This window comes from Dryas octopetala, chromosome 4 (genome assembly GCF_963921425.1).
Source record: "Dryas octopetala chromosome 4, drDryOcto1.1, whole genome shotgun sequence".
In the NCBI taxonomy this organism is placed as follows: domain Eukaryota; kingdom Viridiplantae; phylum Streptophyta; class Magnoliopsida; order Rosales; family Rosaceae; genus Dryas; species Dryas octopetala.
The window spans coordinates 11,923,888-11,941,546 of NC_141369.1; the positions used below are offsets into that span (position 1 = coordinate 11,923,888).

The following is a 17,659-nucleotide window of genomic DNA, read 5'->3' on the forward strand; positions in this document are numbered from 1 at the left end:
TCAATTAAAAGATAAAAATATAGATGCATGAAATGGGTGATTGTATTGTAGAAATTTTCATTTCAAACAAAGCATTTTATTTTTGCTACCTTGAAAGTGAAGTTAATTAAGTTGTAAAGCTTTATGTGGTGGGCCTGGTGGCTTAGATAGTTAGATTGACCATTAAAAAGACTTTTAAAAGTTGTTTTTTTTTTTTTACCAATGACTTTTAAAAGTTGTTTTAAACAGAGAGAGCAGCTTAAAATGGTGTATACGTTGGTGTCGGATTTAAGGAATAAAAAGGAGTTGTTGACTTTTCGCAACCACTCTATAAAAAGAGGAATGTTGACGTTTTTTATTTCAATCTTTTGTTGGGATGGGGAAAATTCATTTTATAAAATAGACTTTTAGCTGGGAAGACCAAAGCATAAATTGTTGTCTTTGTAATTATGCAGTGGTTAATTTTAAATCTGATACAACGTTTTTTCCTTATATAATTATATCTGATACAATTTATTTAGCTAACAATGATTAGTGGCAGATTTATCAAATTGAAAAATGCTAGTTATCTTCTTCTTTGACTGTTTCTTTTATTATTTTCATTCTACATTGTAGTTTTTGTAATCAAAATTATTTATTTTTTAGATCTTCCTTTAAATATCATATCTGAAAAAAATTATTCAAATAAAAAATTATTTGGTCATATAACTATAATCAAATAAGTAAACGATGAATCTAATTATTATTATTAAAACCATCTGTTTATTTAATAACAGTTATATGATCACACAATATTTAATTTAATTAATTCTTTACAAATAAGACCTTTAAAGAGTGATCTAAAAAATATATAATTTCGATCATAATATGACAGTAGAACGTATATAGAAAAGTATAGAATAGACAGTAGCTACATTTTTCTACAAGGGTAGGAGAACTTTGTGTGGAATAAATTTCAGATTTTTAATTTTTAAGTGGACATGAACTTTTAGAAAGTGCCAAAATATATATATATATATATATTGGTAAACCAAGAACAAAAATTGTTTTTAAATATCAACCAAAGTTCATGGTTTTTTTATTTTTTTTTTAATTCAAACCGTTGATAGTATTCACAAATCATATATAATTAGTCCTTTTTCCAGCTTATTACCAAACAAGTAGTTCTTAAAATCTTTATTTATTAATGTAAATGCTACTTATTCAAATAAAAAAATGTAGATGACTAATGGTCAAACTTCATTTTGTTGTCAACATGACTCATGGTCTACTTGAACCAAGACTTTTGAACCCTACCTAAAATCGCATTTGGTCCCCCCATAAATTCACAAATCTCATCCTAAGCTCCCAAGGCACTTTAGCAATATGGAACTTTTTTTTCTGGGTGAAATTAGCAATATGGCACTTTAAATCTCAACTTAAACCCCAAACATACTAAAGATGGTTTCATGGTATGAGAAATCATTTCTTAAAATTAAAAAACAAAAAAAATATGAAAGGAAGGACATTACTATTATTTAAAGAAAAATGCGAGTGATAAAAGTGAGATGGTATTGGCATTCCCTTTATCCAATCAGACACATTTTACCTCTAAAGTTCTTGAGAATGTGAGGGTGTGTATGTAACAGACTAACAGCCAACAGGCAACATAAAATATCAGAGCATGAACCAAACAAAGGAAAAATAGAACTGAAAGCCTATCCTTTACCATCGTACTCACTCTCCTCACAAGCCTCACAAGACAAGTCACAACAAATAAGCTTTTGCAAAGAAAAATGTTACACACTTGAAATTCATTTTGGAAAAATTAATATTAATTAAATTCATTATCTGAGCACATAACTTACTCCAAACAACGACCCGAGTAAAGATGCTGTCAAGTGTCAAGAACAAGGATCCAAAAGAATAAAACTATGAATCCAATGGGGTAAGCGTAACTGGGTAAGCACAAACATTCAATCTTCGAAATCTCCAGCATTCTCCAATAGGTAGTTAGCCGCCAGTTCCTCGTTGCGATCACATGCCAAAAACGCCTCAATGACTAAGGCCCTATCAAATCCCATTGCCTCAAGCTATACGAATGCCAAACTAATCAGTATATATAAAAAGATTACACGCACAGCAGTTTTGAAAAATAGAAGGAATACATACTCGTTCAATTGCCTCCTGCTCAGCCGGAGTTACGTTGATGGCATGAGGCATATCTTGGTCGGGGCCGTCAGGCTGATCAAATATATCACTGGAAGATAGAGTAATTTTATAAGAAAGACAAGTCATGGTTTTGACCAGTTCTACTTACGAATTAAATTTAGGGTTTGAAAAAGTGCACTTGTAGCATCAAAAGCAGGACAGAAAATGTAACTAGCCATTCTCAACCCAATTTATTTTTGCAGGTAGCAAAGCCAAAATTCTGCATAAAGGTAGAAACAACTGGCTGAATGGTGCTATAAAGACCCATTTTTATCAAACTTTTATTGAAAGTATGATTTGAATTAAATTTAGGGTTGGAAAAAGTGCACTTATATATTATTAGTAACATAAACCAGGACACAGCTTCAACAAATGCCAAAGAGAATCCTAGGCTTTGGCTCAGACGATAAGTAGGGTGGAAAATAGATCCTAGGCCAGAATCTTGCCAATGAAAAAACAAATGCCACATAAATGGCATAGACGAAGAAAATCTAGCAAAACCAGTGAAATAAGGTAATGATCAATTCTTCAGGCGCTCTTAAGAGTCATCCTGCTGGTCAGGTTTCTCAGTAATAAATGATTACTTAAATCTCCGTTCTGTTAATTTTTCCAATATTTTTAGCAACTGACAGCCATTTTTCAATTATGATTTACCAAATTCGCATGTATAAATACTCACCCTTCAGAACCCTCAAGAGGTTCATTTATTAACTGAAGGAACTCAGTATGGTGCTCCTGAATTAATCTTAAAAGCTGGGGGTTTTGCTTTCCAAGCTCCTGCAGCATGGGCTGTAACAAAAACAGCGGAAGAAACTCTGAGTCATTTAAAAGAAAATGCCACAATTTTTAATGTAAAAAACACAAAGAAAATGCATACCTGTAAAATTTGTGGATTTGCTTGCACCATTGAGCGCAGCGCTTGGAACTATAATGGAAACATAAATAAATAAAGCAAAGCTTTCAGCGTCGTCAAGTTAATAAAGCAAACAAACAACTGAATCAAGCAGGATGTCCAACATTTACCATTCCTTACTTAAAGCACACATCAAAACCAGCATGCAATAGACTTTGGTAAATCTAAGTGACACGGTTCAGCCAAGCATGGCATGATACAGTGGGAATGATATGTACTCAACCTCTTTTTGTTAGCGTCAAAATGTCAAATAAACCCATTTACTTTCTCCCCTCAACTCAATCCCCATCTACCCTATTTGCAAATTGCTATGGTTCATAAGAGCTGATTTCATACACATTATATTTGCAAAAATTTTAATTTGGTCCAATAATAATATTATAAAAATGTCAACAAGTTCAATCATGATGATGTGATGGTTTATGAAACCCATACGCAGAAAAGACATCTTAGTTAAGAAAAATTATAACAGGAAGCTTACCTGGCGATTGTTCCTAAGGAAGTCAAGGGATCCAAGTGCACCAGCACCAGCACCAGAGAGTGTTTCCTGGAGGATTCCAGCTTAGATACACATACAGCAGAGTAAATGTATAGAAAAGCCATCCACAATCCTAACTTTTACCTGAGGGAACATATTCAAAGGAGCTGAGTTAGGTGCTCCAGAAACAGGTGCAGCATTGGCTGCACCTGTTTCAGTTGCCTGACCTGCAGGGAAATGAGCCACAGGCACTGCAACTTCTGCTGTTTCTGGAATACTCTGAAGAACACTATGTCAGCAGCTAAATACAGATCAATATAACAGCAAATAGTTTAAAAAATAGACATACAGAGTACAAGTAGTCCACTGCTCGCTCAGGGTTATTATAAGCGGCTCGAAGTGCACGTGTAACTGTTTCTCTGTCCCAGTTGCCACCACCCATATCCATTATTTGTTGAATAGTCTGCTCAAGATTATTACCGGCAACTAAATTTGAAGCAGCTTGACCATAGGTATCAGTGTGCACACTGCATTTGAAGAACAAAGACTTAGGATCACTATGTTCTATACCAATAAAAGTAACAAACTACGGCAAGAAGAATCCAACTTAAGTTACTTAAAGAAAAGAAAACAAAAGAGGACAAGAAGAGCAATTGCTGGATCACCTCCCCAAAATTTCAAATTCATGGCGCACAAATATATGATGTCAAACATGCATAAACTAAAGCAACCCAACATGCATTATAGATTCGCCACATTATTAGATATTCACATAGAGCAACCCATCCTAACTACATTCACATTATCATCTCAATGCGTACACATACTAATCTTAATTCAGGAACTTGTCTTCAGAGCTCAAATCACATGTATCCACATGGGTTTAGAAATCTTTGTACTGACAATGAGCCTCCAACTTCAACCTCAATATCATATTACAACCAAATAGGGCACACCACATTTCACACCGCCTTCTTCGAAAAGTAATTTTACAACACATACTTTCTTTTTTGATAAAAATTAAATTAAATTATTCAAGCTGCCAAGGGGGCACAAACGAGGTATACAAAAAGTATGCAAGGCTAAAATTGTAAAGAATCAATGAAGTCTAGAAAAGGGAAAAGGAAGAGACGACTCTTGTCATCCACATGAATAAGATCGTCAAAAAATTTAGCCTTCAACTCAATCAAAGAATTCCCAACCTTCAAAAGATGTTTAGTAAAATTCACTTCAATCAATGTACTTGATTCCTCAGGAAGAACTGCAACATAATGCAAGTATCATATGCAACAACCTAAGGTAATTCAACTCTTAATCATTAAGACATACAAGTATCATGGTCATTGTTCTTGCGATATATTTCCAAATATAATGTCAGCAGAAAGAACCATACTTAGCAGCTTCTGAAGCAGCTGTGGTACTCTGTGAGGGCCTGCAGCAGCACAAAAGAGGCAAAGTATGTCAGAGAGAATCCAAATTAATCTAAAAACAAGTTCAAAAGGCTGCTTGTTGCGTCAGCTCACGGTGCTTGAATGGGAGCTTCAGGTCTGGTCGTAGAATTTGTGGTTGGTGCAGTTATAGGTGGATTTGTAGAAGCTGGCTGTTACACAGAGATGTAGGACATATCTTATACATGAAAAACACAAACAAAAGTAACTGGACATACCCCTAGAAAAGAATAAGAATGATTAAGAACAATACCTGAGCGGATGAAGCCCCTGCCAGGGGTGACGCTTTACTCTGTGGAAATAGCCAAACATGAAATAAGAAAGAATATAGTAGCAAGAAGAAGGGCTTATGCAGACAAAGCAGGACCATGAATCAAGAAATTTCCAAAGTTGCTGCCAATCTTTGTTAATGTTAAGTATATAGATGTCTCGGAACTACATTTTTAAGATGCGAAAACAATGTATTGACTTTAAAACTTCCAGAACTACCAGGAACAATTTAGAAAAGACTTGTGGTAGACTCATAAAAACAGAAGCAAACCAACTAGCAAAATACAATGAGATGACAACAGATCATTGAAAACACACATTCCAGTTTCAAAAATTTCATCTGAAGGGAAGTAAGGGAAATCATAATCAGATGTCAAACTTAGTGTAGAAGCATATAAACACATTAGTAAAATCTAGCAAAATCTCTATAAATACTGTTTTTCCTAATATTGGAACATGCCAAATAGCAGATAATAAAACACCTTTTTTTTCCCTATATGAGCCAATAAACCAAAATTACCAAAAATGCAATCATTTAATTGTTTAAAAAATCAATAAGTAAAAAGTGGTTCACATATTAGAATACTAGTTAAGGCAATAGAAGATGTTAGCACATTGCCTTTGGATTTAAGACGGAAATACCTTGCTAAGCATGACAACAAGAAAACCATCTTCCGAAACCTTGTTATCAGCTAACGTAGTTTCGTCTTTCAAGACCTTCCCATTGTGAATCAGTAACTGCTGCCCACATGGATAATTATCTTTTCCTTGAACATCCTCGATGTTCTTCTTCACAGCCATAACCTTACATTCAAAGTAATACGTACACATAGAAATATATCAAATTTCAATTCTTCTAATTACACCAAACTTGTATACAACAACCCCATTACACTACGGCTATTCTTTTATGCAATTATGTTAATGTTATATTTAAACAGACAATGGATATATATATATATATAAATGCAAAATTAGCAACATTTCCATTATTTTGATCCCCAAAAATGAAGAAAAATAAAACTTTACTCCGCTTTGACATTGGGGAATTACTTGGGTCACAATAAGAAAGAAAAAAAGTGAAAATCTCAATTTTGCTTTCATGTTTTTATTTTCCTGTATTTTCTGGCTAGCCAAACGGAGTGAATACGAGAAAAGAAAACTCCAATTTTTAATTAAAATAAAATTGAAAAAAAAAAAAAAAAAAGGGAGAAGAAGGAAGGTGCTCACGGTGTCAGTGGGCTGAACCCTAATTTCGAAATGGCTGCCTTTGAGGGTCTTTACAGTGAGCTTCATTTCGGCGAATTGCAAAGACTAGAAACGACAGCGTATCGATTGGCGTCAGAGAGAAGGAGAGAGAGAAAAACCCTAGAAATGCGAAGGCCGGAGCCTGAAAGAGAAGGGAACCGAGTTGCAGGAAACGAGTTGTAGTGTTGTACTATGTCAGTTTTCCATTTCTTTCGTAATAAATAGTGGACTGCACGAGTGGCGCACGTGACTGCAATGGAGATGGAAATTTTATTTATGCATCCAAAGAAAAAGGAAAGTAAAGCTAGAAAATTGTTCACATAAGGAATAAATTTAAAAAAATTGTGAGGGATAATGTAAAATTTACGGATAATGATTACAAAGTTCACTTTTAGAATCTTAATAATAAATTAACCCATTTACTTTACCTAAATAATAAAAATGTTTACCTAATTAGTTTTAAACTCATCTTTTAAAAAATAGATTGTTGTCTCTCTAACTCTCTCTCGCATCTTCTACAACCTCTCTTCGATCTCTCTCTCTATCTCTCTATGCTTCTTTCTCTTTCATCAACTGCTCTCTCTCTTTCTTTTGATCTCTCTGTATATTTCTCTCTTTTATTTTCTCTATAACCCATCGCCGGAGGCTTGAAAGAGGCTAATAACATATCGGAAGTATAGAGGCTGAAATTTGTAAATCGTGCGATCTGAAGGTACTGTGCCAATTGTTACTGTTCAATAGTAACTATATGTTGGACAATGACAATGGTTTGTCATTATTGAAATTAGGATTTTTGACTTCATAAGCTTGAATTTTTGTGTTTTATGTTTTATGTTTGTTTATGATTTTTTTTTGACATGTTTATGTAAGAAAAAAATAAAGAATGTCATATTTATGCTTTTTTTTAGTTGGTTATTGCACAATGAGAATAGTCATTGTTCAAAAGTAACTGTAATTGTCACTATTAGACGGTGGCAATCTTGTATGACGCGGGAAAAAAAAAAAAAACATGGGTGCGCTTGGCTGCATGCCCATCAGCCCATCGTATTTTTTCACGTGATTTCATTAAAATTGACTACATTGTAATCTGATTTTTGAAATGAGCTTTAAAAAAAAAAAAAAAAAACCCTAAAATCAACTTTGAATCAAATTTGTAGTTATTAAAATTAATAACTCATTGATTCATCATATATTTTCTTTTTCAATTCAATCATTAAATGCCATAAGTGCTCAACATCTGTCCACAAGAATGAACATCTTCTAATCGAAACTCTTTCACTACTCTCGTCTCACCGTCTAAGCTTTTAACCCCAAGTCTCCAAGAGCTTTTTCATTTTAATTTCTTGCATTCCACTATATGAGTGCAGTAAATTTTAAAGTATTTATTTCAGTTCAAAAGGCTAGATAAGAAGTGTTAATAGTATTATTAAATACATATAATAAGGAAAGTATCTAAAGATGATATCCACCTTAGGAGAAAATGATGGGCATTCTTGTTGGAGTCACCCCTCAATGTAGTTGGTTTCATTCAATATAAATATTACAAAAATTAGTTAAATTGGAATTTCTTTAGTCATTTTATTCCAATTGTGAGTAAATAAATAGATGAGTACATTGTTTTCAATTAAAATTAAAATGATGATTGTAACGAAAATTAAATGGCTACAATTTTTAATTTGGAGATGAGTCTCAACAATGGTTTGAATTAACAGACCATATTGTGAATGAGTCTCAACAAGGATATATGTTAACACATTGACAAAGAAGTCACTCATACCTCTTTTGAACACACCTTAAAAAAGGAACACTGTGAGATTGTTTCTCGATTCTGATGCTTAAGTTAGTCTATGAAGTTAGAAGAATAAGTTGTAGTGTTTGAGTTTTAGACTTTGCATGCATTACCTTCCAACGGTAGTTTCTCAACCTATTTATATATATGCATGTCATCATCGTTCTCATCTAGTGGGATGTTAACTTCCATCAACCCCCTTAATGATGACTGAACAATTCTTGCAAACCTTCGAGAACTTTTGATGTAGAATCAGTGGTGGATCCAGAAATTTTATCTTGAAGAGCCATAGTGTAAAACATGGCGGGAGGCAGTAGGTCGCAGAGAGGTGGGGGTTGGCCAGCGGCAACTTGCAAGCGGATGGGGCGGCGACAGATGGGGCTGGGTAAGGGGTTAGGGTTTGAGAAAATGTGAATTGTCCTTTGATAAATGGTGAACACTCATCAGGCTCCTGTTTATTTCTTTATTCAATTTTTTTCAACTTCATACCTTACGTTCAAAAAGTTGCACTAAGGTACCCCAAGTACAAATCGGTGTCAAAAAGGTACCTTCGTTAGTCTGGCTGTAAAAAAACCCGTTATCTCATGACGTGACAATGAGGTGGCACACACAAACCCCACCACTTACCTTTTAAAATTAGCCACTTAAAAAGAAAAACAATAAAAAATATATAAAACCTTTTAAAATTATGTAAAATACAAAAAATAAAATTAATAAATTTTTTTGAAAGAACTCCACGTGCAGGTGCAGATCCCACCCCACCCATTTTCTTTTTCTATCTCCTTTTTTTTTTTTTTTCTTCTTCTTCTTCTTCTTCTTCTTTTGCAACTCCACCAACACCAAAAAAAAAAAAAAAAGGGAGAACAACAGACAGTATAAGATGATAAGAGGAGTTAGGCGGTGGCTAGGCTAGGCTTGGTGGGCATAGGGGTCACGGCGGCTAGGCTTAGGGGGTCACGGTGGCTGGGCTTAAGTTTCACTAGGGAAGGGTTGCCGGCGTTAGGGGGTCGCCTTACCCCCTACCTTTGAACGTGGATTCGTCTCTGTGTTAAATTACTAGTGGTTTGCTAACCTAGCTCCTTCAATTTACTTTAACTCCCACTTACCATCAACCTCCACACAATTAGGTTGATGGCAAGTTTTGGGATCAAATCATCACATTCAGCCACTTCCACCACATGGCCACATGGGGCTATAGGTCATGTCTTAAACCTGCGAGAATTTCAGGGCTCATCAATGATAAAATTGTGAATATATGATCGATGGTTATCAGTTGTGGAAAGAAGATTGAAACATATGTCATAACCATTGAAGAACTCACAATAGTATGCACTGCATGTGATAGTCAAGTTAGAAGATTGATCTAGAAGGCGTTATGTCTGCATGGGTTTAGTTGCCAGAATTCTCATATCCACACTTTGTTCAAATGAAATCCTATACGAAAATCATTTATGCTAATCCTATACGGGAAACTTGTCTAGACAAGATCCTACACAGGAATCTCAGATCCTATACATAAATCTTTTACGCATGAAAAACTATATAAAATTAACATAAATGATTCCTATATAGAATCTCATCCAAATCCGGTGTAGATGATCCACATATTGATATGAGAATTGAATCACCCTTTTAGTCACCTACTACAAAGGAATAAGATTGCGTATAGCGACCAATAATAGTTACGTCACAATGTAGATTATACCTAATAATCGTTGTACTAATATACATGATGGCAAAATCTTAAACTCTCTTGCCAGCAATAAAAAGAGTATGAATATATGATAAATGGTTATCAGTTGTGGATAGAAAATTGAAACATACGACGTAACCATTGAAGAACTCACAACATAATGCACTGCATATGCTAGTCAAGTTAGAAGATCTAGAAGGCATTATGTCTGCCTAGGTCTGAGAGTATAACCAATTTTCGTTGCCAGAGATTCTTACATCTGTTAATCCATTGTGTGCTAATCTCATATTAATCAATTAAATGACGCAATTTTACCGTGTAGGCTCATGATCGGAATCGTTCATTTTTCAGATCACTCTTTAAAAATAATTTTTGTTAAAAATCAACCTAATCGGGAATCATTTAGTTATGTAATTGCTATTGAACAAATAGACAGTGAGTTTAACTGTTATAAAAAATGTATGTTTATTTTATAACAGTTACATGACCAAACAATTTCTGATTTAGTTGATATTTTATAGAGATGATATTTAAAAGGTAATCTAAAAGATGAACGGTTTCGATCATAAGCCTATACTTTAAAATGACACAATTTTAATTGATTAGTATGAGATTAGCACATAAGAAATTAGCAAAGAATATGAATCCCACACGTTGAGTATCCATAACCGGTCCAGACAGGATCATATAAGGAAATCATTTATGCCAATCATAAACAAAAAGCTTGTCTAGATGAGGTCATACATTATAATCCAGGATCCTATAAGAGATCCTATACTAAAAACTTCTTGTATAAAATAATATTAGCATAAAGGATTCCCTTATAAGACCCCGTTCGGATCAAGTGCGGATAATCAGGGTGTGGATACGAGAATCACCCTATTAGTCACCTACTACAAAAGGGATGCACTATAGAAAACTTATTATATGTAACCGTAACACCATGTGATGGTGTGACCAATCCATTAAAAATTATAACATAGTGTACAATTATCAATATCTTAAACACTAAACTCTAAATTTATAAACCGATCGACTACCTGTATTATAACATGTAGATTAGATAACACTACGTGAAGGTATTACGGTCATATACAAAAATTTTGACATTGCATACGACAACCAATAATAGTTATGGACACAATATAGAATACACCTATTGGTCCCTGTACTAACATGCATGATGGCTAAATCTTAATCTCTCTTGCCAGCAATAGAACCAGTACGAGAGCCTCAGCTGCAACTGTGGCTGACCACAACAAAAATGTAATATATATAGATCACCATATTCTGCAGCTACTGAGCACAAGCAGCATTACAGGTGCATTATAATTGGGTGAAAAATGTCATAGGTCCCAATTATAATGTCATTCCTACCTATTACTTCGAGCAGAAACTGATGAGGGAGGGATGCATTGAAATCCATTCAGAGTGAAGACATAAAGAAAACATTAATTTGAACTTAGGACCTCTCCAACATCGTGGAGAGACCAATAGGTAGTCGGTATATAAGATCTTTAATTTAATGTTACATGGTTGATATATTATCTAACATCTGGGTAACAGTGTTATGTGATCCATATTAGCTAGAACCCTTCACCATTCCAAATTAAATAGAAGACAGAATATATGGAACCTTGAGCAACCATAAAGCTAAAAAGTCATCATCCAGTGAGAAAATAAAGAACCCTAAAATAACTGGAAAGTAACTCGGGTTGTGGTTGGAAGGAAATAGATCCATGTGCCGAAAAAATGAAAAATACACAGAGAGATGAAGAAATTATACACAGGTTCCTCAGACAAGTAATTAAACTGCTGCTGATGTCATTCTCTTCTCCAGGAATTAGCAGAAATGAAGTCTCATGGTTGAGATCAGTGAGCATCAAATTCAAACTCTCCATCCGGTAACATGTTCTCATTTTGTCCCTGTCTAACATAATCATATTCATATTATACACTGCTGAAGAGGAAGAGAAAGAAAAAGTACAAACATAGAAGACAATAGACCCAAGGAGACAAATATATTGAATTAAACACAATCAATCTAAAAAAAGGGTATAAAAGAAATTAGGTATTCTTTCTATATATGAGATGATATTTAGTCGATTTTTAATTTGCAAAAACAAACAATAAACAAAACATATCAGTATAGATAGGTCACAACACATAAACAAGCTCAAACACATAATCAATCTACTGAAACCATAATGTCATTTGGCCAGTTGAGACCTATAGCAAAATAACAACAATTCAAAATCCACATTTCTGGTTGAAAAGGGGAAGTGCAGATTAAAATATAAGATGTTCCCTAATACCGGGATCTTAGATAGCAACTTGTCCTTATGTTCAGACACTAAAAAATAAAAGAGAAATTAAAAAAAAAAACACAGATATGCCATGTGTCATCTATTGAATACAGCAATATAAGAGCGATCCAACCATTTGCACCATATAAATATGGGTTATCTAGCAGACTTCCATAAATCACCATACATATAAAGATTGAGAGTACATTAAAATTCAATGCTTCTTATCAACTGAGAAAATTGCATGTTTCTTCGAAACATACAGTAAGGTCCTCCACATGCAAACATCAGGTAATTCTGGAAGTAGAATTTTTGCATTTGGGCGACATGTCTATTCCTCTGAGATAATATAACAAAAAGAAATACTATTGACAGAAATTGTATGTTCTATATCCAACCAAATGACCAATTATGCAAAACCATAAGAGACATAATAAAATCCAAAAGAAAAAAGAAATTTTTTTGCTTTGCTTTTCAATTTACATATACTTCATATGGACTAAGAAGTGTTACAATAAATTGACAACTTATCATATAATGTTAAAATGCCTTTACATAAGATATCTCAAGAATGGTCACCAAAGTGTGAGTTGTCATTTTAAGAATCCATAAGAAATGAACATGAAAAAATAATCTGTCCACCCCCCAAACGAACAAGAACATATAACTAAAAATCCTCATCGGGAAAGACATATGAGCTCATTATATGATAGAGAATAGCCCGCTACTTACAAAACAACAAGAATGGTAACACACAAAAGAGGATTATCAATAGGAATTTCAGGCGTGTGAGAAACTTCAAAGACAAATTATCATCTATGACTATGATGTCAAGTTATTTAGTGATTGGTTACTCGATTAAGAAGACTTTCCTAATTAGTAAACTCAAAGTGAAAATAAAAAGCCCATAAAATGCAAAAGCAACTGAATCCTTTTTCAATCTCCAATATGGCCTATCTTACTCCTAGCTCTTTTTCAATCTCTAATATGGCCTAAGTAAGAGAACACATCAATAATGGAGCAACCAATAATAAGTGGCTTAATAATCATACCCGCTTCAGTCTCACACTCATTATATCATTGAATGATTCGTAACTATTTTGAATGAAACCATCATGCAACTTTGTTTGCTCCAAGAGGTAGTCCTCACTGGACTGCATATTTGTTTCTATGGCAGATTTTTCAATCTCACTGGGCTGTTCGATGATTGTAGTGACCCCATTTAACTGATTAAATAAATATGAATTCATCTTTTTACAGCAGACTGCATTATTCTGGTCCAAACTCTGGCTTAGGGGATCCACAATACCATTGGCAGAAATAAGGGAATTTATGGCACTGAAAGTTAGACTCAAGTTGTGATTGTAATGTCGCTTATGTTCTTCCCAACTTTTCTTTGGTGTGTAATTCATGGTTGGAATAACATTGCCAACTAAGCCTTCTTGGTTCTGTATATCTCCTCTTAATTCCTCAACAGGAGCTGACAGTACCCTTATAGAAGAAAAATCATTTGGAGTGTTCCCGATTTGAGGCCAACTAGAAGAATCACCCAAGTTGTTAGCATGCAATTGACCATCATTAAAAAGCTCACTCATTGGCAAAGCATCTGAAGGAAATCTGGATAGTTGAATAGCACCCTCCAACCTTTCACTACATAGATTATGATCCAAAATTTCCGAGGAACCACAAATGCCAAGGTCAAATGCTTCTGGATTCAATAAAGCCACTCTAAGAGAAGGATTTCCAAACATTCCTGTAATATCTTTTAGTTGTGGGTTCCCTTGTAACATCAAAGGATTGCTCGAAGCATGGGAATCAGATTGAATAGAGCTACCAGACTCTCTTGTGTCTCGAAAGTGAGATAGTACTGTATAACTTTTTGGATCGTTATTTGGATTGGCCTCAGTGATGTGGGTGGTGCACTTGCTCTGTTTCAATTGATTGAGCTCTAATGATGTCGGAATTGCTTGAAATGAATTTGGACATTGGTTTGCAGGCACAGCTGGCTGGAAACCAGGTTCGCTGAGACCTGAAGAACTGATTCCTTGTATGCTCAAACCAGTCGGGGAGTTTAGTCTACCAAGCAACCCACCAGGTGTATAGGATGATAAAGCAGCATTTGAAAGCCTTCCTGATCCAGCTAAGGAGTGTAGATCTCCAAATCCATTATGTAGACCGATGTGCATGTTAGAGGTATCCTTCCCTCCCAAAGCAGCTTGTTGGGTTGCCACACAGCTGTTTCTTTTAAGGTTGTTCCTATATTTCTGCAACATGAAGTCAGAGCATAAGCATGGAGGTGCCCATTGTGACACAAAAATCAAACTTTCTGACAAGCCAAAAAAATCGTAACTTGTTTTCATTAAGCATTCCCCATGCTAGAAAGGTGTTCTGAAAGCTACATGCTAGTAAAATTGCTATGAAAGTAAGGCAAAGGAAAGATCAGTGCCTGTAGATGGCTGGCCACATTTTCCCTTGAAAGTCCTTCAACATTCATCAATTCAAGAATTTTCTTAGGAACAGCGTCTGCAAATAAATTAAAGAGGGGGATGACAGAAAAAACATCAGTCAACTAGTCAAGATAATCCATGTATAACAAAAGCAACACATCACTTCTCTGTAGCAGAAGACTCACCTTTAGGTCCCAACTGATTTACAGCTGCAATAAACTTTTCATGCAACTCTTCAGTCCAAACTACCCGAGGCTTCTTGTGACTTGGTGGGCCCTCATTCTCATGTTTATCATCATTGCCTTCTCCTTCTTCTTCATCTTCGTTTGGGTACTTTCTTTTCTTATGCAGTTTGTCATTCTGACCTGAACTACCTGTTGGCGAAAGCCCTTGTCCACCTTCTCCAATTACATGGCACGACTTGTCTTTATTGAGAGACTTATTTTGGTCTTTGGAGTCCAATATCTTTCTACGGATTACATGTTGCCAGATAGTCTTGAGCTCTTCAATTCGAATAGGTTTCAACAAATAGGCACAGGCACCGTAACAAATTCCCTTCATTACAAGCTTGGTATCATCATGTCCTGACAACACTGGAACCATTTCAAGACACAAAAATGACGTTAATAACTAATTTATCTCACCCTTCTTGAAAAATCACCATCTACTGCTCAAATTGAATACTCTACGGTAAGTAGGTCTTCGGATAAAAAAGCCATAACAGTAGCCAATACCAAAGAAAACTCAAATAAAGTTTCTTTTCACTTTGCAATTAAATTCAATAAATTGAAATCAGATACTATGTCACAAAAATTCAGAATAAGTTCATGCTTACTTATTACAGGTAGGTCCATTTCAATCCTCAAGAGCTCAAGGAGCTTAAAGCCATCCATTTCAGGCATATTTACATCACTGATCACCAGGTCAAACTTATTTCTTTCTTGCCTCAATATTTCCAGTGCCTCGATTGCCTGATTGGTGGTAGTAACTGCAATCACCAGAATCATGCATAACAACTATGAAAAATATCTAGAATCAAAACCCAAATACTAAAATCAAAGAAGACCACTTGTTGCACCATAACATAAAAAAATATATATATATATACAAAGCTGATGAAAATTCCAGTATCTAATAGTTTAATCTCTCCATATTGTCAAAAACAAGTCACATTTAAGCATATAACTCAAGCTTAAAGAGGGGTTATGTTTATGAAATTTATAGTATACAGTCAAAAGAGCATAAATGAAAACTTGAATGAACATATTCTGAAGAGGAAACTAAGAGTATGAATAGATTCAGATAAAAATAAAACTAAAAAATCTAATCTTTTTAATACAGACGAACAGTCTAATTCAAAATTAAAGAACAGAGAAGTTATTAACAGAGTTTACATTACACTTCAAACACACACAATACACATTTGATAAAACAAATCACTAACAATTAAAGAAAACTAAATGCCAATTAGTCTAAGGGAAAAGCAATAGAAGGAGGAAAAGAAACGAACCCTGATACTGGCAACTAAGAAGCAGTTGATTCAACAATTTGAGAGAAACTGGGTCATCATCAACGGCTAGGACACGCATACCCACCGGACACCAGTCCATGTCCCCATCCTCACCATCCAAAGTTCCCCTTTGGTCCTCCACAACCATTGCGACTCACCAACTTCAAAGACCCGGATGAGAAACAGAGCAATAAAACAGAGTAGAGCAAAAGTTGCAAGTTTTTAAAGAACAAACTTACTATCTGGGTCTTTTTCAAACAACCCAGAAGAGGAAGAACATGAACCAATAGACTAGAAGAAGAATTGTGGGAGGGATGAAAAAACTGAGAGATTGGCTAGAGAGAGAATGTGGGTAGAAGTATAAGCTGTAAAGATTGATTTTCGGCTATATAGAGGAAAATTTGCTACTACTTAGGATTTGGACTCCTACAATTTAGGAAGCTTATTACTGTAATTTTGGGATTTAAATTATTCTTTCCCTGTGTACTATTTTTCTAGAGCCTTCCCTTGGCTCTTTACCGCAACTCTCTCTCTCTCTCTGTAGGTCTGTGTGGGGAAAGTGGAAGACCTTTAGGAATTGACAACACAAAGGTATGATCATGAAACTCTTTTGGCCTCTTGTGGTCTTTAGTCAAAGTAATTTTTACAATAAAACCAAAAAAAAAAAAAATGTAATTTTTTAAATGCATCTTATAGCTATGGCAGCCAAATCAATGTATAGAGATTTGTGGTGATGATGACAATGACCCAAGATGGTAAGATTGTTTTACTAATTGGGAAATGATGGGTAAAGTAAAACTGTCGCATTTGGGGCAACTCAAACAATAAAAAAACATTCCAATTGTTTGAAAGATCTACACAAAATCTCTTAATTAATTGGCCCTTCAATGCAAATGATTCTCTGATTTTCTGTTTTTGGGAAGATAATTGCATCATCTTGTAAAAGTTCCTTTCATTGGTTTTCAGAAGTCCGTGAATTTAGTTTGGGGTTGCCCATTTCTTATAGCAACTCTGTGACAATTTTGCCCTCTAACTTTCAATATATTGGACAATTTTTCAGGTGTAGTATTATTTTCTATATGTTTTTCTCTTCTTGTTTATGATTGGTGGACACACATTTGTTTGAAAACTTGTTGTGTTTATTAGCCCTTAATCATCACAAAACTATACATATCTCATGCCATCTAAAAACTCTTTAAAAACCCCTTATAGGCCTTCTATTATGCTAAATAGTATCAAATTTTTGGGTTTCAGTTTTGCACACCAATGAGTTTTGAAAACTCAAAATGAGTTTTGGGTCACCAATTCAGGTGCCATAGTAGAAGATCTTATTCCAAAACTCTACCGTCATCCAAAAAACTAAGCACCTTTTTTTTTTACAAACATGT

General features: G+C 34.7%; 2 protein-coding genes across 3 annotated transcripts; both read right to left on the minus strand.

The window, feature by feature from the left end:
- Window positions 1-1,771: 1,771 nt before the first annotated feature.
- On the minus strand, window positions 1,772-6,701 carry RAD23B (Rad23 UV excision repair protein family). Its single transcript, XM_086239194.1, has 12 exons — window positions 6,509-6,701; window positions 5,921-6,082; window positions 5,262-5,300; window positions 5,084-5,160; window positions 4,954-4,992; window positions 3,910-4,087; window positions 3,705-3,839; window positions 3,564-3,629; window positions 3,047-3,094; window positions 2,849-2,958; window positions 2,131-2,218; window positions 1,772-2,051 (listed from the first exon to the last, which is right to left on the minus strand). Exons 1-12 carry the CDS (start codon window positions 6,572-6,574, stop codon window positions 1,935-1,937), a joined length of 1,125 nt encoding a protein of 374 aa, XP_086095320.1. The 5' UTR covers window positions 6,575-6,701; the 3' UTR covers window positions 1,772-1,934.
- Window positions 6,702-11,529: 4,828 nt separating this feature from the next.
- LOC147286865 (two-component response regulator ARR12-like) lies at window positions 11,530-16,786 on the minus strand. Of its 2 annotated transcripts, none has more exons than XM_086240216.1 (6): window positions 16,272-16,786; window positions 15,597-15,749; window positions 14,947-15,354; window positions 14,761-14,837; window positions 13,367-14,578; window positions 11,530-11,934 (listed from the first exon to the last, which is right to left on the minus strand). In XM_086240216.1, exons 1-6 carry the CDS (start codon window positions 16,417-16,419, stop codon window positions 11,881-11,883), a joined length of 2,052 nt encoding a protein of 683 aa, XP_086096342.1. In that variant the 5' UTR covers window positions 16,420-16,786; the 3' UTR covers window positions 11,530-11,880. The 2 variants fall into 2 exon arrangements, with proteins under 2 accessions (XP_086096342.1, XP_086096343.1); XM_086240217.1 differs by having other exon boundaries at window positions 11,530-11,938.
- Window positions 16,787-17,659: the final 873 nt, after the last annotated feature.